Consider the following 27214-nt stretch of genomic DNA (forward strand, 5'->3'; position numbering starts at 1 on the left):
ACATGAAACAGTAAGTAAATGCTGAAGACTGTTGTAGGTAGGGAGCTGGGTATTGAGAATCAGAGGCATAGTTTATTGCTGTGGAGAGGTACCTTTGGCATATGGTTTTCTGTGTATTACACACATAATATGTAATTTGTACTGGCAGTGAATTTGGTTGGGAGGTGGAAGAGACCATTATTTATAGATAAACTATGGTTAATACATCTGAAAAAACACCAGCAACAATATTTTAACAGTATAGGATGTGCATTTCTATTTTTTTCTTCTATTTCTTCCCAAAATAATACAGTTACTGTAAATGTTCCTTTTGGGGGTATCTAGATAGCAGTCATTGCTTAATGCCTCATTCTATATATTTATTTGGGAACAATTTTCCTATATTTTAGACTATATCAGGGCCATAACTGGTGCATTACACCCGAAATTAATAGAAAATTATAGCTTGGACTAAAGTAGGTACATGTCCTTTCAGCCTAAATCAACATATTGACAAAACCTTCATGAACATTTTTCTTAAACAAGTGTTTGAACAAATATATTTTCTGCTTCAGCAAGCATGAGCAATGATTTAAGGCCTCTTTTTTTGGACTGCTTTTTGATAATGGTATTTGAAGATTTATACCTAGAACCTATTTAGCAATATGAAGAATCTGTATAGGGAAGATAGTTTTTAAGGCTTAGATAGCTATTTTCTTGGGTTTTGTTCTGCACTAGATTTCTGTACTATTGCAAGGCTTTTGCATGCAGTGGTAACACTAAGAATGACAGTGTTCCAGAAGCGAGATGGCAAGATTGCAGAGTAACCTTTATTCCTTTTTAAGCTCTTTCTTTTGGGCATTTCCACTATAGTAATTCAATTTATTTGTACATATCTGTCTCAATACTAGTTCACATAACAGCACTCTGATTCCTCTTGCTTTGTCAATTTGTTTTTTCATTTTATGGATGGTAGATAATATTTTATAAACAAGAATATTTATTGTTTAATTGTAGCAAAACAGTGTGTTAATAGTTGCTGTATGTAACTGAGTTCTTCATGGCCTGTGGTGCAAGAGATGGACCACTTCACAGGGAAGGTGCTCAGTATACAGTAAAGCCATCAAGACAAACAGGCCAAAAGATCTTGCTTCCTGTGGCAGAGGGCCAGGACTGCAATACAGCCACATAATATCTTAGCCCCTGTTTACTTATTACTAATGGTTTCACAGACACCACAGCCCCTGTTACATGGAAGTAATTTATTTGGCCCAACCCAATGATAGCATATAGATCTTAAAATCCAGAAGTGCTCAAGCTGGAACAGTTAGCTCAGGCCACAGCATGTTTAAACTATATATTTAATAATATCCAGAGATTTAGTTTTAAAAAAGAAAAATACCCAGACATAAAAGTTTTGCAAATCAAATTGTTTTATGTTTCAGGCAAAGATGACTCAACTGCCAGAGGCTGAAAAGGAAAAGATAGCTGAGCAAGTGGCTGACTTCAAAAAAGTCAAGAGTAAGCTTGATGCAGAGATTGAAATATGGGATGATACCAGTAATGACATCATTGTTTTGGCCAAGAGGATGTGTGTGATTATGATGGAAATGACTGACTTCACAAGGTAATTATGCAAAAAAAGGTATTTCAGTATTTATAAATATTGGAGGCCATTTTCATATTGTTACAGCATGAAATACGGAGATTTTTAATGTCAGGCGTCTTTACAAAATTGAGGAGCTAAACTAATGTAGTTAGTGTTGGCACACTAGCTAGTAGTACTGAAATGCTGGAAGGGAGGTTTGAAGTTTTGAACTATATTTGTCATAGAATCATAGAATAGTTAGGGTTGGAAAGGACCTTAAGATCATCTAGTTCCAATCCCCTTCCAATGACAGGGACGCCTCACACTAGACCATGTCACCCAAGACTCTGTCCAGCCTTGCTTGAACACTGCCAGGATTGGAGCATTTACAATTTCTTTGGTCAACATGTTCCAGTGCCTCACCACTCTCAAAGTAAAGAACTTTTTCCTTATATCTAACCTAAACTTCCCCTGTTTCAGTTTGGACCCATTACCCCTTGTCCTGTCACTACAGTCACTAATGAAGAGTCCTTCCCCACCATCCTTCTAGGCCCGCTTCAGATACTGGAAGGCTGCTATGAGGTCTCCACGCAGCCTTCTCTTCTCCAGGCAGAACAACCCTAACTTTCTCAGCCTGTCTTAATATGGGAGGTGCTCGACCTCCCTTACCATCCTTGTGGTCCTCCTCTGGACTTGTTCCAATAGCTCCATGTCCTTCTTACGTTGAGGATGCAAAACTGCACACAGTACTCGGTGACAGAAGATACAGAGATGGCAGAGTTACTGAATGCCTTCTTTGTCTCTGTCTACTCTGCTGCAGGCAGTCCTGAAGAGCCCTGTACCCCTGAGACCTTAGATGAAGTCAGGTCGACGGAGCGGTTTGCCTTAGTTGATGAGGAATGGGTTAGAGATCAGTTGAGCAATCTTGACATCCATAAATCCATGGGTCCAGATGGGATGCACCCGTGGGTGCTGAGGGAACTGGCGGAAGTCATTGCTAGACCACTCGCCATCATCTTTACCAAGTCCTGGGAAACGGGAGAGGTGCCTGAGGACTGGAGGAAAGCAAATGTCACTCCAGTCTTCAAAAAGGGCAAGAAGGAGGAGCCGGGTAACTATAGACCGGTCAGCCTCACCTCCATCCCTGGGAAAGTGATGGAACACCTTATCCTTGGTGCCATCTTAAGGCATATCAAGGATAAGAGGGTTATGAGGGGCAGTCAACATGGCTTCACCAAGGGGAAATCATGTTTGACCAATCTCTTAGCCTTTTATGAGGAAATAACATGGTGGATGGATGATGGCAGAGCGGTGGATGTGGTCTACCTTGACTTCAGCAAAGCATTTGACACAGTCTCCCAGAGCATCCTCACAGCTAAATTGAGGAAGTGTGGACTGGATGACCAGGTAGTGAGGTGGACTGCGAACTGGCTGAAGGAGAGAAGCCAGAGAGTTGTAGTCTATGGGGCTGAGTCTAGTTGGAGGCCTGTAACTAGTGGAGTGCCTCAAGGGTCAGTACTGGGACCGGTATTATTTAATATATTCATCAACGATTTAGATGAGGGAATTGAGTGTACTATCAGCAAGTTTGCTGATGACACTAAGCTGGGAGGAGTGGCTGACACGCCAGAAGGCTGTGCTGCCATCCAGAGAGACCTGGACAGGCTGGAGAGTTGGGCAGGGAATAACGGGATGAAATATAACAAGGGAAAGTGTAGAGTCCTGCATCTGGGCAGGAACAACCCCAGGTTCCAGTATAGGTTGGGAAACGACCTGTTAGAGAGCAGTGTAGGGGAGAGGGACCTGGGGGTCCTAGCGGACGACAGGATGACCATGAGCCAACACTATGCCCTTGTGGCTAAGAAGGCCAACGGCATCCTGGGGTGTATTAGAAGGGGGGTGGTTAGTAGGTCGAGAGAGGTCCTCCTTCCCCTCTACTCTGCCCTGGTGAGACCCCATCTGGAATATTGTGTCCAGTTCTGGGCCCCTCAGTTCAAGACGGACAGGGAGCTGCTGGAGAGAGTCCAGCGCAGGGCAACGAAGATGATTAAGGGAGTGGAGCATCTCCCTTATGAGGAAAGACTGAGGGAGCTGGGTCTCTATAGTTTGGAGAAGAGGAGACTGAGGGGTGACCTTATAAGTGTCTATAAATGTATAAAGGGGGAGTGTCACGAGGATGGAGACAGGCTCTACTCAGTGGCAAACAATGATAGGACAAGGGGTAATGGGTACAAACTGGAACACAAGAGGTTCCACTTAAACTTGAGAAGAAGCTTCTTCTCGGTGAGGGTGACGGAACACTGGAACAGGCTGCCCAGGGAGGTTGTGGAGTCTCCTTCCCTGGAGACATTCAAAACCCGCCTGGACACATTCCTGTGTAACATTATCTAGGTGTTCCTGCTCCGGCAGGGGGATTGGACTAGATGATCTTTCGAGGTCCCTTCCAATCTCTAGCATACTGTGATACTGTGATACTCCAAGTGAGGTCTCACGAGAGCAGAGCAGAGGGGCAGGATCACCTCCTTTGACCTGCTGCTCATGCTTCTTTTGATACAGCCCAGGATAAAGTTGGCCTTCTGGGCTGTGAGCGCACACTGCTGCCTCATGTTCAGTTTCGCATCAACCAATACCCCCAAGTCCTTCTCCACAGGGCTGCTCTGAATCTCTGTCCAGCTTGTGCCTGGGATTGCCCTGACCCCCGTGTAGGACCTTGCACTTGGCTTAGTTAAACTTCATGAGGTTGGCATTGGCCCACCTCACAAGCATGTCAGTTTCCCTCTGGATGGCATTCCTTCCCTCCAGCATATCAACCGAACCACACAGCTTGTAGTCATCAGCAAACTTGCTGAGGGCACACTCAATCCCACTGTCCATATTGCTGACAAAGATGTTGAACAAGATCACTCCCAACACCGACCCCTGAGGGACACCACTTTTTATTGGTCTTGAGTTGGACATTGAGGCATTGACCACAACTCTTTGTGTGTGGCCATCCAGTCAATTCTTTATCCACCCATCAAATTGATGTCTCCAGTTTAGAAACAATTATGTCGTGTGGGACAGTGTCGAACACTTTGCACAAGTCCAGGTAGATGGCATTAACTGCTCTGCTCCTGTTCATCAGTTCTGTAGCCCCATCATAGAAAGCCACCAAATTGGGCAGATAGATTTCCCCTTAGTGAAGCCATGTTGGCTGTCACCGACCACCTCATTGTTTTTCATGTGCCTTAACATGCTTTCCAGAATCTGCTCCAAGATTTTGCCAGGCACAGAGGTGAGACTGACTCATCTGTATTTCCCTGGGTCTTCCATTTTCCCCTTCTTGAAAATGGGGGTTATATTTCCCCTTTTCCAGTCATCAGGCAGTCCACCTGACTGACACAATTTTTCTAATATGATGGACAGCGGCTTAGCAGCTTCATTCACCAGCTTCTTCAGGACCATGGATGGATTTCATCAGGTCCCAAGGACTTGCGCACATTCAGGTTCTTAAGATGATCTCGAACCTGATCCTCTCCTACAGTGGGCCTAAGTTCTTCATTCTCACAGTCCCTGCATCTGCTTTTGGCAGTGTGGTCAGAGCACTTGCCAGTGAAGCCTGAGGCAAAGAAGTCATTAAGAACCTCAGCCTTCTCCAAATCCAGGGTAGCCAGTTGTCCCGATAGCATCCAGAAAGGGCCCGCATTGTCCCTAGCCTGTCTTTTATTTGCTACATACCTATAGAAGTCCTTTTCATTATCTTTCACACCCCTTGCCAGACTCCATTCTGACTGGGCCTTAGGTTTCCTGATCTGGTCCCTAGCTTCCTGGACAACATCCCTGTATTCTTCCCAGGCTTCCTGTCTTCACTTCCACCTTCTATAAACTTCTTTTTTCCCCTCTAAGTTTTCTCAGCCGCTCATTATCCATCAGTGGAGGTCTCCTGGCCTTTTTTGCCCCATTTCCTTCTTGTGAAGACACCAGTGCTCCAGAGCTTGGAGCAGGTGATCCTTGAATATCAACCAGCAGTTTTGAGCCCCCCTGCCCTTTAGGGTTTTTTCCTAGGAACCTTTCTGAGCAGGCTCCTGAAGAGGCCAAAGTCTGCTCTCTTGAAGTCCAGCGCAGTGAGCTTGCTGCACACTTTTCTCACTGTCCTGAGGATCTTGCACTTGACCATCTCACGATCTCTACAGCCAAGGCTTCCCTGGAGAATCACATTTACAATCAGCCCCTCGCTGTTGGTGAGCACAAAGTCAAGCATGGCACCTCTCCTTGTTGGCTCCTCTATTACTTGCAAGAGGAAGTTGTCTTCCACACAACCGAGGAACCTCCTGGACTGCTTGTGCCGGGCCGTACCATCCCTCCAGAAGGTATCAGCATGTTTCAAGTCCCCCATGAGAACAAGCACCTGTGAGCCTGAGGCTGCTCCTATCTCTCTGTAGAGTGCTCCATCCACAGAGTCATCCTGATCAGGCAGTCTGTAACAGATCCCTGCAGTGATGGCCCCCATCACTGTTCCCCCTCTTTGACCCTGACCCACAAACTCTCTGTTGACTGATCACCTGTCCCCAGATGGAGTTCCATTCTTTCCAGACTACCACTGACATAAATAGCAACTCCCCCTCCCCGTCTGCCTGGTCTGTCTTTATTCTAAACAGCTTATAACCTTCCATTCCAGCACTCCAATCATAGGAGCCATCCCACCATGTTTCTGTGATGCCAATGGTATCATATCCCTGTAGCCATGCACACATCTCTAATTCCTCGTTTATTTCCCATACTACTGATATTTGTACAGAGGCATCTGAACCAAGCTCCAAATAAAGCTGACTCACATTGGCTGAAGCAGCTGGAATAGCTCTGCATCACTCCAAGCACTTATTACAAGTGCTGGCAACTGAGTGGGAGTGTGGCGATGGACCGATGACGCCCTCTCCCAACACATCTAGTTTAAACCATCCTTGACCAGCCTGGCAAGTCTCCTGCCGAAGAAGCTCTTGCCCTTCTTTGTCGAGCAGCTCCACCAGCCTCCAGTAGATCTGGCCTCCCAAATCGAGTCCCATGTTCTAAATAACCAAACCCTGACTGTGGCACCACCGTTCTAACCATTTATTAACCTGCCAAATCCGCCTGGCCTTTTCAAGGTCCTCCCCTTTACCTGGAGGATTGATGAAAAAACTATCTGAGTTCCAGAGCCCCTAACCACCCCTCCCAGGGCTCTGGAGTACTTCTTAATGTTGTCCAGGCCACTGCTATCTGTATCGCTAGCACCCACATGAACACTAGAAATATGTAATAGTCAGTATTACATGCCTAGACCAGGCAGCCTCGCAGCAACAATCCCTGATCCGAGCCCCTGGTAGGCAACACCTCCCTCAAGACTGAGTCAGGAAGACACATGGGTGCCTCTGTGCCCTTCAAAGTAGAGTCACCTGCTACTATGACCCGCCAGTCTTTCCTGGGTGCACCAGCAGTGGTCCTCTTTACTGGTGCATCAGCAGGTTGTTCATTTGGTGCGGTGTGCGTTTCCTTTTTAGCCCCCTGCAGCGCTGTGAAGCAGTTCTACGTGGGGAAATCGGATTTTGGAGGAAGACCCTCGCTTTTAATTGTCTTCTTCCTTCTTTTTTTGTGTTGTTTTTATATTTGTTACTAGCTCCCAGCTTCCTGGATTAATGCCCTCCTTTTCTGTGCGCGCTATGGTGGACGCTTGTGGCCCCTGCACAGTTTGGGCCTGGAGCAAGCAGTCCAGTTCCCTCTCAGCTTCCCTGACATCTTTCAGCCTACTGACAGTATCCCGTAGCTCTGGCCCTGCTATAGGAGGACCTCCACCAGGGCACACCGAGTGCAGCCGTGTCCATTATGCACTCCTGCCTCCATAGACAAGTGGAAGCATGAGCTACACTCGGAGGTCTGTGCTGCAGCCTCCCCTCTCACTGGCTCTGTCTGGTTCCAGAGCTGCCACGGCAGGGGCAGCCAGAGCAGAGCTCCCAGACCGGGCCCTGGTCCTGAGGCGAGTGCACCTCATCTTGCAAGTGGGCCACGCTGCCGGCACCAACTGCCACACCACGTCTTGTTCCAGCTCTCCTCGTTGCTCACGCTCCCCTGAGCTGTGTTCTACTCGCTCAGGGCAGTGCCGTCCCTCCTGTCACCACCCCCTGTAAGTCCCTGCTCACGTCAGCGAAGCTGCGGGCTCCTGGGCAGGTCCTGTTGAGGTCTTGAGGCTCCCTCGGTGGCTCTTGCCACTCAGAACTGAGGCTCCTGGACGCCTTGCTCTGGGATTGAAGGCTCCTCTATGGAGATCTCCACCTCATCCTTAATTTGTGGTTGTTTTTTTTTCTTTTCATTCTTTTATTCATTTGGTTGGTTGGGAGTTCTGCACATTTTTCAGCAGTTTATTTCTGCTCCCAGTGCAAGGGAAAAAGTAACAAAATTATTTGGATTTAAACCTGTAGTATTGTCTCATCAGTCATTCTACTTATACCATATCATGCTGTCCGGCATAAAACATACTATACAGGGCATATGTCTGGCAGTACATATTCAAACACATGCATTTTTATATCACATTATTCGCTTTTGCTTTCATCAGAACTGTATCATGCTGCTATATGTAGTTTTAAAGAATTAAGTGTCCCCTAACAGACAGCTTTGTTGTCTGACTAGGTTGCTCAAAGCCCCATCCAGCTCGGCCTTGAACACTACCAGGGACGGGCATCCACAGCTTCTCTGGGCAACCTGTGCCAGTGCCTCACCACCCTTGTAATTAATTTTTTTTTCCTAATATCTAATCTAAACCTACCCTCTTTCAGTTTAAAGCCATTCCCCTTTGTCCTGTCACTACAGCCCTTGCAAAAAGACCATCTCCACAATTCTTTTAGGTCCCCTTTAAGTACTGGAAAGCTCCTCTGAGGTCTCCCTGGAGCCTTCTTTTCTCCATGGCAGGGGGGTTGGAACTAGATGATCTTAAGGTCCTTTCTAACCCTAACTGTTCTATGATTCTGTAACAAGCCCAACTTTCTCAGCCTCTCTTGCGTCTGGAGCAGCAGAGCTGAACACAGTACTCCAGGTGGGATCTCACAAGAAGTGGAGTAGACCGGGAGAATCACTTCCCTCGACCTGTTGGCCACGCTTCTTTGGATGCCGCCCAAGATATGGCTGGCTTTCTGGGCTGAAGGCACACATTGCTGGCTCGTGTTGAGCTTTTTGTCAGCCAGCACCCCCAAGTCCTTCTCCTCAGGCCTGCTCTCAATCCAGTCTTTGCCCAGCCTGTAGTTGTGCTTGAATATTGAAGAAATAAAAGATTCTGACATTTTGTATTTGTTGCATCAGAAGCTACTCAGGCAAATAGTAAAATTTCTGTATTTGAGTCACTTGTTACCTAAGCTGATTTCTGTTTTCCTTCAAATGTATTCCCTTGCATTCATTTTTATTTAATCTCAATGAATGCTTTTGAAAGCTTTAATTTTTCAAGGTCGTCTTGGCATCTGAGTGTGTTTGTGTGTCTGTATTATCCTGACCTGTATTATACTGCGTGTCACTTACCATCTTTCTTTGAATATGCATAAGAGGTGCTTTATTAATTTATTCGAAGAGGCTGGGTATTTTCAGAGTACCTTATTGGGTCAGGATCTATTCAAAAGTGCCTGTCTGCATCTGATTTGAATGCCTGATGTGCAGAACTGTAAAGAAGAGGGTTTATTTGGTTTTCTGATACCTTAGGGATTCACTCAAGATAGCAGAACTTCTGGTTTCTGTGGCTGGAGGGAGTTTAAACTTAATTTTCATCTTCCAGAGTATTAGGCTATAAATTATCAGGAATTGTGGGAGATGCTTTAATACCGTCCTGTGGATACTTTCCTGTGCAGAAGAGGAATTTAGTTGGCTAGCATCTAGGGATTCCAATTGCTTTTCCGAAAACTTCATGTGCATTTGTCTGTTAAATATTCATTGGATAGTTTGGGGACAGGAAGATGAGTATGAGGTTTCTCTCCTTTCCACAAAGCCATCATCTCTATGGTCCTCACACCCAATGTATGCTGTAGCAGAGCAATTATGCAATTTCTCAGTGAGAGGTGGCAATAGACATGAGCTTACATTTCTGCGTGCTGAAGTCAGACTTGTCCCAGATTCTTCCAGTGTGATGAGTGCTTGGTTGGTTATGTTATGGAGAAGGGAAAGGAGGATTTCAGTTCTTGGTTCAGCTTTTGAAAGGCTTCTGTTTCCTGGGTGAGGACAAGATACAAAGGTTCCTTTTTTCATAGTTTTTTGTACTGGCCATCATATATGACTTCATGATGAGCATCTTGCTTTGTCTAGATCCCATTTTGAATTACTTAACTCTCATTTGTAGGGTTTTCTGCTGTGTAACAGTGCAATGTGTGTGATGTATTTAAGTGCTGAAGATGTATTTAAGTGCTGTGATATTCACTTAGTTGCACATATAACTACAACTTTGCAGTCTTAGGTGCCTGACATCTGACATGCTACAGCTGTATGAACGCCACTGCTGACTTGAAAACTCAATCCAAAACATAATGAATACTGGTTTCAAAATCCAAGTTTGTTTTGGTTTTGAGTGTCCACTTTTGCAGCTGTGACAGACCCATCCTGCTGTGTGGGAATATACTGGTTTAAAAGAAGAGCTTCTTTCTTAGCAATGAAGGAGTTTTATTCCTTTAAATTGAGCTTTTAAGTAATCATAATTCCTGGAAAGAATCTGTATAAACACAGAGCAGTCAATTAACTTCCTGCTTAGACTTTATTGTATGTGACATTGTTTTATTGTATTGATAGGTGGTATCTAAATGAAAGATTAGAACAGAACTGGCATCTGAAAAAGCAGACTTGTAGGGAAGAGGAGACTATTTTGGATTTGGGAAGTAGGATCTATCTGGGAAGCAGGTACTGTGCACTGTATTTTAGTTTTAAATCTTGGCCTGTGAACCACTTGGTTCACCCCAAATGAAAGAGATCTTACAAAGTTTTAAGATTAAAGAAAGTTTCATGGAACAAGGAACTCTGAAGCATTTACAAACAACTACATTAGTGTGCGACCAGCATACACGACTCAGAGTTTTTGTAAGAAAAGCTGGTTACAATTCTTTAAGCAATTCAAAGCTCTCATCTGACTTCTGGAGTTACTATTTTTCACACCTGTGTTTACAGAAACTGAGCAAGTAGCTAATAAACAGGCTTGGATACATTATTGATCTAGTGCCAAAATACACTAATTTTTCCTCTCAATGAGAAAAAACCTATATTCCCCAAGCTTTCTAACTGTATTAAAATTACATCATTATTGGAAAGAAGCCTTGCAGGGCTTTTGAAATAACTGCTTTTTTATGTGTTCATCTCAAATACAAGCATGAATTGTGTTTTTAAACACATTGAAAAGTGTGGACAAAATTACCCTGAAGACGACACTGAGTTAGGGAGATACACGTGTCTGTATATGTTCACACCAAAAAGCAATGCTGCTGCACAGGAATCTCTGTTCTCTGACAGTGTCTTGGAATGTGCAACAGGCAGAACTACCTGTAAAAGGAATGGAAGGTTGAAAAAATAGGCATTTTTGTATTTATAAACATACACGTGTGCTTACATGATTTGAACTTTTTTTCTTCCTTGTGTCCTGTCACATTACATTTTCCTGGTGCAAAAGCATGAATATTCACTGGAAACATCTAATTATAAAAAGGAGCCGGAGCTTTTAATTTTATGGGGGAAATGTATTTAACCACATGGGTCAATCATATGTCAATGTTCTTTCCTTTTGCTGTGTCTTCTGTAGAGGTATATAGCAAGAAATTGCATCAGCTACTGTAAATTTGGTGAAGACGTTCTAATTTCACTAACAAGGAGGGTCTGGTTGAAGCAGTAAGGGTAGAGGGCTGCCTTGGTTGCAGCGACCACGAGATGGTGAAGTTCAGGATCTTGTGTGGTAGGACTAGTAGAATACCAAGTAGAATTGCAACCCTGGACTTTAGCTAGGGCAAACTTTGGCCTTTTCAAGCAATTGCTAGGGGAAATCCCATGGGCAAGGCTGCTTGAAGGTAAAGGGGCCCAAGATAGTTGGTTGACATTCAAGGACTGCTTTTTCTGTGCTCAAGATCGGAGCATCCCGACACGTAGGAAGTCAAGGAAGAGGGCCAAGAGACCTGTGTGGCTAAATAGGGAATTGCTGGGTATGCTCAAGTGGAAGAGGAGAGTTTACAGGTCATGGAAGGAGGGGCTGGCCACTTGGGAGGAATATAAGGCTGCTGCTAGGGGATGTAGGAAGGCAGCTAGGAGGACTAAGGCTTCCTTAGAATTAAACCTGGCAAGAAGGGTCAAGGACAGCAAAAAGAGCTTTTTCAAGTACATGGCAGACAAAACTAACACCAGAGGCAATGTAGGCCCACTGATGAACGGGATGGGTGCCCTGGTGACAGAAGATACAGAGATGGCAGAGTTACTGAATGCCTTCTTTGTCTCTGTCTACTCTGCTGCAGGCAGTCCTGAAGAGCCCTGTACCCCTGAGACCTTAGATGAAGTCAGGTCGACGGAGCGACTTGCCTTAGTCGATGAGGAATGGGTTAGAGATCAGTTGAGCAATCTGGACGTCCATAAATCCATGGGTCCAGATGGGATGCACCCGCGGGTGCTGAGGGAACTGGCGGAAGTCATTGCTAGACCACTCGCCATCATCTTTACCAAGTCCTGGGAAACGGGAGAGGTGCCTGAGGACTGGAGGAAGGCAAATGTCACTCCGGTCTTCAAAAAGGGCAAGAAGGAGGACCCGGGTAACTATAGACCGGTCAGCCTCACCTCCATCCCTGGGAAAGTGATGGAACACCTTATCCTTGGTGCCATCTTAAAGCATATCAAGGATAAGAGGGTTATGAGGGGCAGTCAACATGGCTTCACCAGGGGGAAATCATGTTTGACCAATCTCTTAGCCTTTTATGAGGAAATAACACGGTGGATGGATGATGGCAGAGCGGTGGATGTGGTCTACCTTGACTTCAGCAAAGCCTTTGACACAGTCTCCCACAGCATCCTCACGGCTAAATTGAGGAAGTGTGGACTGGATGACCAGGTAGTGAGGTGGACTGCGAACTGGCTGAAGGAGAGAAGCCAGAGAGTTGTAGTCTATGGGGCTGAGTCTAGTTGGAGGCCTGTAACTAGTGGAGTGCCTCAAGGGTCAGTACTGGGACCGGTATTATTTAATATATTCATCAATGATTTAGATGAGGGAATTGAGTGTACTATCAGCAAGTTTGCTGATGACACTAAGCTGGGAGGAGTGGCTGACACACCAGAAGGCTGTGCTGCCATCCAGAGAGACCTGGACAGGCTGGAGAGTTGGGCAGGGAATAACGGGATGAAATATAACAAGGGAAAGTGTAGAGTCCTGCATCTGGGCAGGAACAACCCCAGGTTCCAGTATAGGTTGGGGAACGACCTGCTAGAGAGCAGTGTAGGGGAGAGGGACCTGGGGGTCCTAGTGGACGACAGGATGACCATGAGCCAACACTGTGCCCTTGTGGCTAAGAAGGCCAATGGCATCCTGGGGTGTATTAGAAGGGCGGTGGTTAGTAGGTCGAGAGAGGTCCTCCTTCCCCTCTACTCTGCCCTGGTGAGACCCCATCTGGAATATTGTGTCCAGTTCTGGGCCCCTCAGTTCAAGACGGACAGGGAGCTGCTGGAGAGAGTCCAGCGCAGGGCAACGAAGATGATTAAGGGAGTGGAGCATCTCCCTTATGAGGAAAGACTGAGGGAGCTGGGTCTTTATAGTTTAGAGAAGAGGAGACTGAGGGGTGACCTTATAAGTGTCTATAAATATATAAAGGGGGAGTGTCATGAGGATGGAGCCAGGCTCTACTCAGTGGCAAACAATGATAGGACAAGGGGTAATGGGTGCAAACTGGAACACAAGAGGTTCCACTTAAACTTGAGAAGAAACTTCTTCTCAGTGAGGGTAACGGAACACTGGAACAGGCTGCCCAGGGAGGTTGTGGAGTCTCCTTCCCTGGAGACATTCAAAGCCCGCCTGGACACATTCCTGTGTAACGTTATCTAGGTGTTCCTGCTCTGGCAGGGGGATTGGACTAGATGATCTTTTGAGGTCCCTTCCAATCTCCAGCATACTGTGATACTGTGATACTGTAATTTCTCTGCTGATTGGCTAAAAAGGTACAAGAGAAATCCTGGGGTTGTGTTTTTTTTTTTCCCCTACACTTTTGTAAATAGAACAGTTTTGTTTTGTTCTGTTTTTCCATTGTCACAGTGGATTTGTAATTACGGGGGCATTTACCAGGAAACAGACACAAATCTCCTTTTGCTCATATAAAGGAATTTATATCTAATTCAAGCAGTGCTTAGGATCAGGACACTGTCATTTTTAATTTATATTGACAAAGTAGCAAGAAAGGGTTAGTTGTTTAAGCAGAAAGGGAAGTCTGTCATGAACTTGTTGAGAATAGTTGTAGCAGACAACCTTACTGTTTGAGCCTTGCTCTCCAAGGGAAATTCCTTTATAATAACAGAAAACTACAGGATATGTTCAGTGCAAGTATTTCACAGCATTTTGCTGATAGGAAAGATAGTACCAGGTCCTCAGATGAGATTTGGACATGCAAGGCAGAGCATGCTGCCGTGTCTGAGGTGATTTTAAAGATACACAAGGGAGAGACCAGCTTTGGTAACTAACTTCTTCTAGGCTGTTTCACAGAATGTTCTGAGGGCATGCAGTCCATGGATTCAGGATTCACAGTGCCTGGTTGAAGTCTCCATGACAATCCCTTTCAGTGTTCTGTGGTATAAATGGTAAATGAGAATCACTGGGCTTTTATGCCTTTTATCCATTTTGTAGGTTTGTTGAGATTCCAAAGGGGGCCATATGAACACTTTTTTTTTTTTTTTTTTTACGTGCAGCTTTCAACAAACTGTTCAGAAAAGGTCTTATATTTGCTCTTGATACTTGACATTTGCTTCTAAAATGGCATCAATATCAGAGTTAATATTACAAAAATAGTAAAAATAGAAAAATAATTTAAAAAGATTTAGAAAAATAAATCTAACAAAGTCATCCCAGAAAAGCTGTCCTCCTTTATCCTTATAGTAAAGCTAAATACAATTCTGCTTATACCTCTTGTACTTCCAGTGACTGCAGCTTAGCCTGAACTTTTCTCTCTGTAGTTCTTTTGGTTAAGCTGCTGCTCAATCTAGCAAGTCTCCTAACCTGGTAACATCCAGTCTTGAGTCTTAATTCATATGTTCTCCATGATATTCTAGTCTTTGCTGAGGAAAATCAAGAGGAGGGGATCTAAAAAGATGATGATAAGTCAAGATGGCAGTTCTGTAGTTACTGGGATTTGAAGAGACCATGGGACAAAAGGATGATGATGGAAGAGGAGAGAAGAGGGATTCTATTCCTACTCAAGTTTGTCCATGAAGATTCTCACCATAACACACTATGTGATTAACCTTTCCTTGTGTCCATTTACATTTCAGAGGTACCCATGATCCTGCTAGTTTCCCTTCAGCAGCCGGATGCTTCTGAAATAGCTTTTCCATTGCACCCAAATATTCACTGACTTCCGTGTCTTTTTCTGGCCTCTCCTAGCCCTGAGATTTCTGTCAGTTTCAACCAGCTACTCTCACCCATTTGGAACTCACTCACTGGTCCCAGACCTCCTACTCTTGTCTTCTCTCTGGTCATCAACCCAGTTCTGTCACTGCTGCAAAAGACAGTGGTACCATTATTGCAAAAAACCCAGACCTGACTAAGTGCCATTACATCTACAGTTCCAGTTCAGATACGTAGAAAACTTTCCCTTTTACCTACCTCCATTATTTATGTCACAGAATTCATAGGTCAGCATTATTTTATTAAGCAGTCTGGGATGCTTTCGAGAATCCATTGCTGCTCAGTGTTTGATCATAAGATGCATACAAGAACAAACAACTTTAAACTTAAGTATTTTATCAAAAATCACCCAAAGGCTGAAGGCTGCAAAAGTTTCTCAAACGGTGTTGTCCAGCTGAGTCATCAGAAAGGACAGTCATTTTAGACAAAATTACTTTGAGCAAATTAGGTGAACCTTCTTTAGGGTTCTATCTTAAGAGCAACTTTTATTAGAGTTAATTATATGAAGTTGTTTTTAAAATAAATTTATTTCTAAAGGAAGTTCAACTTAGTTGTGTGTGCATAGTGAATGTATTTTACTTTACATACTTTGGTAAACAGAACCACCAGAATTTACTTGTTACAACAAAGTAGATGAAGCATATAAATTTTACTATTAAAATGAGCAGCAGAACTGCATTAACTAGAGTAGTGTAAATACTATTTAAGATTTTCCGTACTTGCAGGATACTGACTGTCCTTGCAGAAGAACTACATGTAGTAGCCTCAGGAAGTTGTTACCCTCAAGTAGAAACACGATCTCTCCGATTTGTGGTGAATTGTTGAGATGTGTCAAATTAAATCATACCGTGTAACACAGAATCGGCTGATATCAGTTGTTCTACTTGAATGTCACAGAGCTTCTAAGATGTATACAAATCCAGCTTATGGAAGTGAGGATTTTGAAAGCAAAAATCCTGTATCTGTCCTCTTGCCCATCTCAAAAGATTTTGGCTGAGTCTGAATTTCATGCATTTTTTGCAGCCTCCCGTTTCTTCTGCATCATCTCTGTTGTTCCTTTAACCACAGCGTTACTACATGCTTCTCACTTCTGCTGCATCAAACAAACCACCTGCCTTCACTGTCAAAACCCTTAAGCACATTTCTCAGTCCTGCTTCTGTCTCCAGCTCATGATATTCCTAATACCACCCTATTCCTTTAACACCTACTAGTTTTTTAAAATGAGTCAGTGCTGTGCTTTGGAAGTTCATTATTCTAATGTATATCACAGAAACATTCCAGGTTGAGAAATGGACACTGGCAGGCATGTTAGTTGCTGAGGTCACTTATTGCCCAGCAGTCCAGTCTCATTTCATTGCTTCTCAGTTTGTTCCTACCAGCTCATATTAAAAATGAGGCTAGAAAGGACCTTCAGAGATCACATAGTCCAGCCTCTTCAAAGCAGATGAATTTCTACATTACATCAACTTGCTCAGGGGCTTGTCCAATCAAGCTTTGGAAATTCCTAAGGTGAAGATTCCAGCATTCCTCTGGCCAACCTGTGTTTTGCCACCCACAGTAAAGAAATTTTACATCTTGATCTCACAGGATTTTTTGTGTCCCGTGCACCTTTTTTTTTTTAATTATTACTACTGTGCATCTGAGGAACAAGTCAGTGTCTTCTATAAAATCCCCTTCACGTAGTGGAAGAATGTTGATTAGACCTCTCCTTTGCCTTCATTTCTTCAGACTGAAGCTTTGTTTCTTCAGCCGCTGCTCTATACATAATATGCTCCAGCCCCAAATCTCTGGATGCTCACAGAGGACCCAAGATTCATACTCCCATCCTCAAAATGCCTTCCATGGAGACTTGCTCCCTAATGTGTCCCAGGACTGAGGTGAGGCCTTAGCCTTTAGGTCTGCATATCCCCAACATTTTAAAGATGAACCTGAAGACTATCTTGGAGCTGTCGTTTCTTCTCTGTTAGCTTGCACATTCTTTGGCAACAGGTTGCCTAGCAAGTACTCCAGTGGGTCCACGACAGTGTCAGATTTATGGTAGTCATTACTGTGATGGCTGATGAGCTATCTTCTGCTTTTTTGAATGTCTAGTTGCATGTTGTTGTCACTGTTCCTTCCCAGTCACTCAAAGTCTGAGCAAATTTCACAAAATTTGCAAGAAGTGTTCTACCACTAAATTCCTGTTGGATTGGAGTTAGCTGATGTTTTCTCCCTTTATGGAAAGGGTAAATTTCTAAGCCTCTGAAACTGTTAATTGACAGAGCAATCATACTGGGAAAACACAAGCTCTTCAGCAAAACACTCCCAACTATTAGCTTCTGCCCACAGAGACATAAAGATTGTAAGGGAGGAGCAGTTCAGGCAGTAATTTAACAGCTTTGAGACCAGTTTTCACAGGCAAATGGGAAGCCTGTGGTAGGGCAGTCTCCCTTGGGCATGACAGACCAAGGAGAAAGTGCTGGGTAATCTTACAGATGTTAAGGTTGTGCTCTGTAGACCTTAACCATTTAGCAAGGGTGGGCAGAGCTGGTGTCAGCTCCCTTCTAACAAGAGGAAGCTGAGCACCCCAGAAGTAGTAGCTGCATTCTGAGTTGGTCCTGCAGGGTCTGTTAGCACCATCACTCTGACTGGGGCCACTTTTCCTCAGTCCTTTTTCTTGGTCCATTCTGGTGGCTCAGGCCCACCCAGTGGTCAGACGGTGTCCAAACTGGATATGAGGTCATGGTCAGTATGTATTACAGTTTGTTGTTCTTTAGATAATGTTCAGGAAAATGATGATTTTTGTAGCGTTTTCCAACTGGCACATAATTGAGCCACATTTTGACCTTTAATGGCTTGATGCAAGACTTGTTTTTCTGTTTATTTTGCTCAAGCTGTTGTTGGGTAATAACACCCAGCAATGTCTCCTAGAGAAATAAAGAAGTAATTAAAAAGGCAGAGCACCTCTCCCAGCTTTTTCCCCACTTTAAAATGTAGGCCTATTCTTATGGAATTTATTTGCTATATTTTGTACATGCTATATATTTTTTTCTATAACCCCATATGTTCCGGTTCCTCCTGAATTAATTAGCAGAAATTAGAAGCTTAAACCTTTGGAGAGTTTCCAAGAAATAAAGACAGGAAACTTTTGCTTTTATCAGCCCCTTCCTTAGAAGTGTAGGCACATCAGTGAATTAATTATGACCAGAAATTTTACGTAAAGTATTAGTTGCCTTTTTTTCCCTGTGAATTTAATGCTGATTCAACTGAAAACTTTGCTTCTACAAGAGATCACTCACATTCAGAGTATGATGAACACCTGTATTTCTCTTGACTATTTATCGTCCAGGGGTGAAAAAAAAATGGCTTTATGGCACTTACTGAACTGTTGACCTGGCTGGTATTTGTGAAATAGAAGACTAGAGTCTAATTGTCAAGGTAGAGTTTGTAAACTTCATAGTACCTGATATGTAAAAATAAGTAGTAACTGTTGAAATAGAGAAGACAAAGAGTAATTGCAGGTAGTGAAACAGAAGAGAGACTATTCAGTAGGATGTTATTTCTTAGAGTGCTTTTGATGCTGTGTAGGCTTTGGAGTGCTGGTCACCACAGTTTGCAGATACTCTTGACAGGATTGCTCACAATTACCAGGATGAGATGAATCTAATAAAGTGGTGTCATTTTCTGGGCTGCTGCTCTTATCTAGTGAGGAGGGAAGTGGACAGTTTGGAGGAAGGATTGTAGTCAGGGGCTTCTCTGCCATCTTATTCCCTCTTCTTCACCCTTAGAAGAAACTGTCAACTTTGTATTTCAGGGCTTCTTTATCAGAATGTAAAACATGAAAACATTTTGGTGCAGAAGTTGTATTTTCCACAGCAAAGAGATTTTTATCTAAGAACCAGTTACTTTAAGCAAATTACCTTATTTTACGTTCATATGTACAGGCATTGGAGAAAAATAAGGCTTTGGCCTTTCATGTTCTGGACATATCCCATATCCTTGAACATGTAAATGAGGTGAAGGCACAGCACACTGTATAAAGCAGATTTTACAGGGGGACTTAGCCATATCCAAATCAGCTTGAGGCTCTCCAAATTGTGTGCGTGGCCTTGGTCATTTGGTATATAAGAAGTACATTATAGGGTAGGGAGAGGAAATATGTTTAGAATTTTCAGTATATGACTGCAGTCTTTCCTAAAGGATTAGTTCACTGTTATTTTCCCCTCTTTCCTAAACTGGGTTACAGACCAGTTGTTTCACAGCACTGTAGCATAACACAGCACTTTGCTATTGGCACTCTGTGCAGATGAAGCCACAGTTATTTCAGAGATATAAGGCCTTCATCTTTATAAAATCAGTTCACCTGTATTGTTTCTCCTACCAAATGTCTGACTTTTTTCTGCCTGAGTGATCAATCCACAAGAAATAATTTCAGTTGAACCCTGGTTTCTGTATGGCCAAGAGTCAAGCTAGGATGGAGTTGACATCTAATAAAATATAATTGGTCCCAGAAGCTGCAGAGGTACAAGAAGCTGTATTGTATTTTCTGTATGATTCATTTTATTTAATATACTTTTAGTTTTCTTTCTTGAATATGCATAGTTCTGAGAAAAAGTATTCACAGATGCTCACCTTGGGAGCATGGCAAACAACAAAAAAAGTGCTGAACTGCTGTTTTCTGCTAAAAATACAACTGGAATCTCTTCCATTCTTTTTCAATTAAATCAGGACCTTTCAGAGCTCACACAGCCTGCCAGTGGTTTTACACTTTTGTTTGACACTATGCAGCCCTTTTTAACACACTTTTTTTTTTATTCAGTGCCTTTGGTGGCTGCTGTTTTGATACTATTGGGGATTAAAATTCTGTCTTTCTCCTTTGAATGGCAGTGATAGTGGCATTCAGCTTGTCTTAGTATGCCTTAGACCTGATATAATAGTACTGTTCAAAAGGTTAGCAAATGTTTTGCCTCTCCATCCTATATTCTTGACACCTTTGAGGCATAATATTGTAGAGCAGAAAGAGGTAGGCTCATACTGAGCCTCTGGCCCAAACTCCTGAGTGCCCTGATGCTAGATGAGAGTAGATTTCAGCTTTCATGGTATAAAGGTGGCATTTCACTTGTTATGGCCTATGTTCTGTGTAGAGACATGATGGAAAGTATGTCAAACAAGAAATGATGGACAAAGTTTGTATTTGGATGGACTGGCTTATAGTGCTAGATGTCTGTAAGCCAGATGGCCAACAATCACCATTATTGCAGTGAGGCATGTTCATACAAATACCTAATCAGAGCATGGTGCTGCCTCCCTATACTAGATCTTGTTTTCATCAGCCAAGTTGAAGTACAATTAGAATAGGTGCCATTCTATCTGCCACAGAACATGTGGTATGCAGAATTATTGCTGCTTCAAAGCTGATTTGTAGAATGTCAACAGCCAGTTGACCACTTGGAGGTCAGTATCCAGCGATATGGAGGATGTGTGAGTGAACATGATGTGGTATTTGGGAATAGTCATGTCATGCACATGTAGCCTTAATGTAGCATACACCACACAGCACTAATACCATTTCATTATTGAAAGATGGCATCGCAGCTGTTACCTGAGCTCTAGAAATAGTAAAAGGTAGAAATGTAGAGGGATTTGTATCACAGAGTGCAAACAGAAGATTTTTCTTTCACAGTATTTTCCCATACCTGTCTCAATCCAGAACTGTTAAGGTCATCTGAGAACTATCCTTACTGTCAGCAAGTGGTGGATCAAACAATTTCACTAGTTCTGTGTGCTCTGTGATAAGAGGGGGAAGGAGTAACACTGTTCAGTATACTCTGGGTGGGTGAGAGTTAATGGGAGGAGTCTGAGAGTTCAGCAGGCTATCTTCACTTCATGGTAAACTTATTGAAAATCTGTTTTTAAAGAAAACTGCTACAGACCATTGAGATCATCCTACATATACACCACTTATTCCCTTAAAAGAAGTAGCTGACATTGGCACTGAGGACATCTTTAGTTTTATGGAAAGGCCACATATCATCAACATACTGAGAAGTAAAATAAAATACAACTAGAGGTGTATAGGAAGAGGGAAGGGGAGTTGTGAGCACACTTGGTCCCACATGCCTACCCCCAGGAATGTGTGGTGTTCTGAAGATGGTGTGCTTCTGATTAGTGTTGTGTCAGAAAAAGAGGAAGCAGAGGAATGTAATTTCTGCTTTTCATCATGCAGGTCCTGTCACTTCCACCTGAATGACTTGATCACTAGTTCTTTTGCTATCCTTAGGTGGGTCTATCTCTCTTCCCTTGAGCTGAAGGTAAACTAATCAACTGCAACTAAAAATAAGAAAATATTTGGCCATTTACACTAACACCTTAAATTTATATTTAGCATTAGCTAATGGCTTACTTTCACAGTTCCATTCATTGTTTTAAACACCTTTTTTCTGTTGCCTGAATCATCTGTGCAGAGCAGTATATTCTTCACTGAGTAATGGCTGAGAAGCTTCTTCTGTCTGTATGGGCCTGTGGTAATTGCTAGACATGCTGTAATGCTCTGCTCTCAATTAGCATTTTTGTGGCTAAATTGTTATAAATAGCATAGTTCCCAGTTAATTTAGGATTTCAAGGTTTCTATATGGGAATATGCATGATTCAATTTCTGTTTCTTGAATGTCTTCATTAATGCTGCCTGGTCTCTGTTTATTGCTTTTCAAGTGGGCCAGTCAGAGGTAGCAGATGATGATAACATGAATATTCTAAAAGTGATTTCCTTAAAGAGCTCTCAGTGCATGCACCAGATTCTGGACATCTGCTCCTAGCAACTGTGAGAGTTTGGTGCTATGTTACACCAAGGGGTTTGCTGTCATGGTGTGGGCAACATAGGATGGCAGGAAAAAGTTGCTGACAAAGAAGTTACTGCTGTTGGAAGGAGTATTGCAAGTGTTCACTCCATATTTCCTCTGATTTTCCTTTTATGCCTAAAATGTGTTGTTTGCCTTTTTAAATATTCAGTTGCTATAAATGTGTAGGTCATATCCAGATGAATCATTGCAGCTCTTCTGGTGCCAAGAGTGTCAAGAGTGTTCTGTTTTTCGCATGTGGGATTTTTGCATCTTTCCTTTACACAATCCATAATTTTGCTTCTGGGACTTGCAGTTTCTTCTAGTTTAATAAGAGAGGCAATGGGTTACTTGGAGAATCTTAACTTTCTCTTCTTATACGTTTTTTAACTGACTCTCAGGTGTGTTTGGTTTTTTTCCTCAAAGGACATTTCCAGAGTAATCCACCAGATTCTTTCCAAAACCAGTTCTTGTCTACAATATGGCAGGCCCTGAGGCCCCATGGTAATCATAAAGCTTTCTCAGTGGACCTCATGTGACATCTGGCAGGTGTTTAAAGAACAGCCAGTGCTGGAATTGGGAATGCACATCGCCTCCTTGCTTTCTCACATTCCCAAGTGCAAACCGCTCAGATAAGATCTCACCTGAGCTTCTGACAGTAGGTAAAACAAGCAAAAGGTGGGTGGAAAGGGGAATTAATATGGAAATACTGTAGAGGGAAGTCCTCACCAAGTGTCTCACCAAGAGCCTACATCTTGTGTTTCCTTTTCAGAGTCAGGCTGTGCAGTGTTTGACTGAGTGAATATTACTAGTACTTTTAACAAAATTTGGAATATTTTTCTTTCCAACTAATCCTAAAACAAGCCATGCTAAAAAGCTATACAGCTCCATAATCCTGCAGTGAGTCAACCATTATAAATGTGAAGATAAGTATATAAGTAAACATGGCTGTTTAATGGGTTGTTTAAGCAGCTTTTGCCATCAATAAATCAGAGTTATTAATACAGAAAGAGAACTTCTCATGGCCTGGGAGGGAGCACAAGCCTCAGAGCAGAAACCTTCAGAATTTGGTTAGGATTTCAGTGAACAAGCTGCTGTACTACATTGCGTGCCAAGGCAGTAACTGATTCTGAAAGTTTTCTTCAAATTTAAGTCCTGTAGGTTGAGGAAACAAGCTGCAGCTCTAGTTTTAGGCCTTAGAATAAAGCATGGTGTAACTGTGATTTAAAAGTAGACAAAGTGGCATTTTTATTCAGGCCTGTGATGTTACTTTGGGGGCATGTTGTATTCAACTGAAATACTCTCAGAAGATGCTTCTCCCTTCCAGTCCTATGAAATTTCAACTACACTGATAAAATTTAAAAGTGCCACTAACCAGACATCCTGTGCCAAACATCTTTTCCAGTGCTTTCATCTTGACATAGCAATGTGACAGTGGCACTTGCCACTTGATTTATTGAATTGTGTTGTGTGAATATAATTTCCTGTAGAAACTCTGTGTCGATTAAGAAAAGTTTCTAGACTTCTTGGCTGTTAAGAAACCCTTTGAGGTACGTAATTAATATAACCAGGAACGGCCTATTGTGCTGAGATTGCACCAGGCAGTTGAAAACTGGTAGGATCTATGTAAGACTCAAATCCTGGCTCTAGTTTGCAATCTCTGCAGCCAGGCATTTCAGCCTCATGAATTCAGGTGAATTTTTGCATCATTGCAGGGAAGGAAATCCCTTCTTCACACCCAGCATTCTGCAGCCGAAATGATGAATATTCTCTACTGCCAGTCCGTAGCAAATTACTTATTCTTCAGATGGGGGGGTGGGGGAACAGTGAAGTGAGCTAACCAGCTCTGTGCAACACTGTAAGCAAACATAACTGCCAGAGTGTATACATTCTAGGAAACAGCACCCATGTTAGTAATTTTTTTCCCACGTCTTTGCTCTTTTTTCTTTTTGGCATCGGTGATAGATTCTAGCCAGGGACCATGTCCTCTTATACTACTATTTACCTCTCACCACCATGTGGCTGTAAGAGAGCTTTCTTAGTGATGTTTGATGAACAGAACAGGAATTAGCAACTTCCATGTTTTAAATGCTCTTTTCTTAGACTCATATAGTTAGTGTTGATGACTCACCACATTTTTAGAAATCTTTCTACGTATACTACTTCATGTCTTGGCACTTGAGATATGTTATTGTAGGTGAAACTTACCTCCAGCATTTTTAAAGTGAGTTTCATGGCTGTTGAGCAAATCCTGAAAATGTGACCCTTGAAGGCTTGGAAATCAGAAAGTAAATACAAAGAACTTCAGATTTATTATTTCAAGTCTCATGGTATTTATTCCAGTTCTGTGATATTTTGGAGCCTGACTCCTGGTATTTGAATGTTTGAGGCTGACAATACAAAGATTTCATTCACACCCTCCATATGTTACACTGTGTTTACATAAGTGGGTAAGAGTGATGAGAAGAGCCCACCATGAAAAATGTGGGGGATTTGGGAGGATGGGAACATTATGACCCTTTTTCTTTGGTGCTGTAGAGCTGTTAATAACTCTCTGAGTCATGAACAGTATAAATGAGAATATGTTTAAGCCTTTTTTTTTCAAAGCATGAAGAAGGTAAGTATCAAATTGATAAAATACAAAGGAAATATGATAGTTTGTCTCTAAAACTTTTTTTTTTCCATTATGCGAAGTATATATTTTTATACCAAAATTTTGAAATTAGCTTCCTCCTTGCATAGCATTTTAAAGCCAGGTACTTTTTCAGTAAGAGTCAAGTAAGTATCGCAGTCATGAAAACCACCTAGGACTGAAATGGCTTCTGGTCATGCCCATTAGGCAACTGTAATATGGAAGAAGTAAAAGCAAAAGCAAGAAAAACAAAGTAAAAAGTAGGCAAAGTAAACAAAGCAAAGTAAAAGTGACTAGTTTTACTCAAAAAACCCAAAACACAAACAAACCGAAAGCCTGTAACCTTCAAATGCAACAAATAGGATGACACTAGGTGGTGTTTTAACTCTGAAGAGTTGTAGCTGAAGGATTCTGATCACCTCTGATGTCCAAGGTAACACTTTCAAAAGCTTCTGTTGCCTTATAGTCTCATTAATGTGGCAGTGCCACATGAAACAGCAGCTTGCCAGTGCGCAAGACAGTGTCTAGTAAAAAAATAACTGGGGCTAAAGTAGTATCAGAAAAAGGAAGAGAATTCAGAAATTCAAGCCCAGTAAGTCCAGTTCATCTTCTGTGAACTTACTTATAATAAAGTAAGCTTTATCTGTAGCTTCATGAGGGCTTAGAAATTAGGAAAAGAGTTGGTAAGGGAATATATCCAAGGTAAAGGTGAGTATAAAGACGTAGTGGGCATCAGTAGTTAATGAGTGGGCTATTAGAAAAAGATGGGCTATTAGAAAAAGATACTATGATCTTTAATTTAATAAACCATAATTATTCCCATAGTCTGCAGAATCTGAAAACAATGATGTTCAGCTGTAACTGAATATTTCAGTAATTAACTGAATTGTCTAACTAATTAACACTGTAGCCAAATGCCAGAATGTCAAATAAGTGCATGATCTCTAGAACTCTGGCAGGAAGATGTGAGACTTCTTACCCCTAGATTTTGAAGTTCAACAAGAAAAAGAAATTAGATAATCAGTGTCCTATTTTGATGCTGGGCAGTTTACTCCTTTCCTCTGAATGCAAGAACCAAACTGTGAGGAAGAAGAAACAGGTTGCAGGTTGCAAAGCATACAGTTTTTAGAGTGGGCTAACACATGACAAGTAGTATTTAGGACCTTCCTTCCTGAAGATAACTGAAAGTAGTTGTGCCCAGCTGAGTCACCTGTTTTATGGTCACCAGCCTTACATATAATGTATTCTTTCAAAAGATGTTTCTATTAATTTTAGCCATTTTCATACTAGTTACCATGTTTAAGGAAGTGTCTTTAAGCCTTTCATAAAGCATATATATTATAAACCCAACATGTTTTAAGTTCTGCTGTGACAGAATTGTACGCTGTTGAAATCAAAACTGCAAGTTCATGGTGCTTTCCAGAGGCCAATAGAGGTAAAGAACTAATTCTTAGGAAATATTTTGGTAATTGGTTCAGCATATAATCAGAAATGTATGCAGTGTTTATAAGATGGATTACTAAGCCATTAGCAATCTAGCAATATGATTAGATATCCGTATTAATAAACATCTGTCACAATGGCATAGCAGATGTGCTAGGTGGATATATAACAAAACATAAATTTTTGATATGTAATTTATTATTTTTTATTACAAAATATTTTAATTGCATTATGTGTCATGCCATTTGCTTCATGCACATAGAAAGTGCTTTTATTAAAAAACCTGACTACAGTTTTCTGATAAATTCTAAAATTTGACTGCAAATTGAACGAACTAATTTTGAAAGCTGAAGTTTATTGTCTTCCATTACTCACCTACAGCCTGTCATTACAAGTTTGCTGCAGCATTTTGGTCCTGATAATCCTGATTTTGGGAGCTCTCTAGGTTCAATAGCATAACTTCTGTTGTATTCAGGGCATGCAGTGTACAACTTCATGACTCCCTTTGCTAAATGTCAGATTTTGCCATCAGGCAAATATCACCTTTGATTTCTGAAGATGAAACTGGAAAGCTTGATAAATACAATTATAAGGTATAGGAGTTTAACTACCAGAAAACATGACTCCCTAACTCCAAACTTTCTTTCATCTCCATATTGTGTCCTAAACTTACTCAGCTTAAATTCCACTTTTTGTATTTGTGAATCAGTGCAAATTTTCTTTGCAAAATACTAAATGAGACAATTTTCCAGAATTTTTATATATACGTATTTAGTCAAGTGCATCTTTTTCAGCAAAAATATTAGCACGTTACTGATAAGCTGTGTGAGTTTTTGAATTAAACTTCAGGATTGGTATTTTTCTGGGGAATTTTCAGAAGACTGATTCCTTTGTTGCGCATAGGGGGTAGTTAAAATTATAGTTGCACCACAGGCAGGTCTTTCAAGTAGCTTTAAGAGCTAATAATGACACCTTGTGGGCAGAAGTGTTGGAAAATACGATTATTAATAGCACATGTTCACACCAGAAGTAGGACAGCACATGTAAACGCGGAAATGTGGCATGACTGGTGATGAGTGAGATGATGCTACGTGTAGCAAAGGCATTCTGAAAGATTCATTTTGAATCTTCTTTTACATTATTTTCT

The 27214-nt window shown here is 42.1% G+C and overlaps 1 protein-coding gene across 1 annotated transcript in view; it reads left to right on the forward strand.

Annotated features, from left to right (window-relative positions):
* CTNNA3 (catenin alpha 3) overlaps window positions 1-27214 on the forward strand; it is a 453492-nt gene that overhangs the window by 391070 nt on the left and 35208 nt on the right. Inside the window, exon 13 of the mRNA XM_062633965.1 lies at window positions 1425-1606. Coding sequence (XP_062489949.1) covers window positions 1425-1606 — 182 coding nt within the window. The remainder of the gene's footprint in view (window positions 1-1424; window positions 1607-27214) is intronic.

The sequence above is a fragment of the Pezoporus occidentalis genome, unplaced genomic scaffold (assembly GCF_034315485.1).
Source record: "Pezoporus occidentalis ecotype Australia unplaced genomic scaffold, CSIRO_AGI_Poc_V1 ctg41, whole genome shotgun sequence".
Taxonomy (NCBI): Eukaryota; Metazoa; Chordata; class Aves; order Psittaciformes; family Psittacidae; genus Pezoporus; species Pezoporus occidentalis.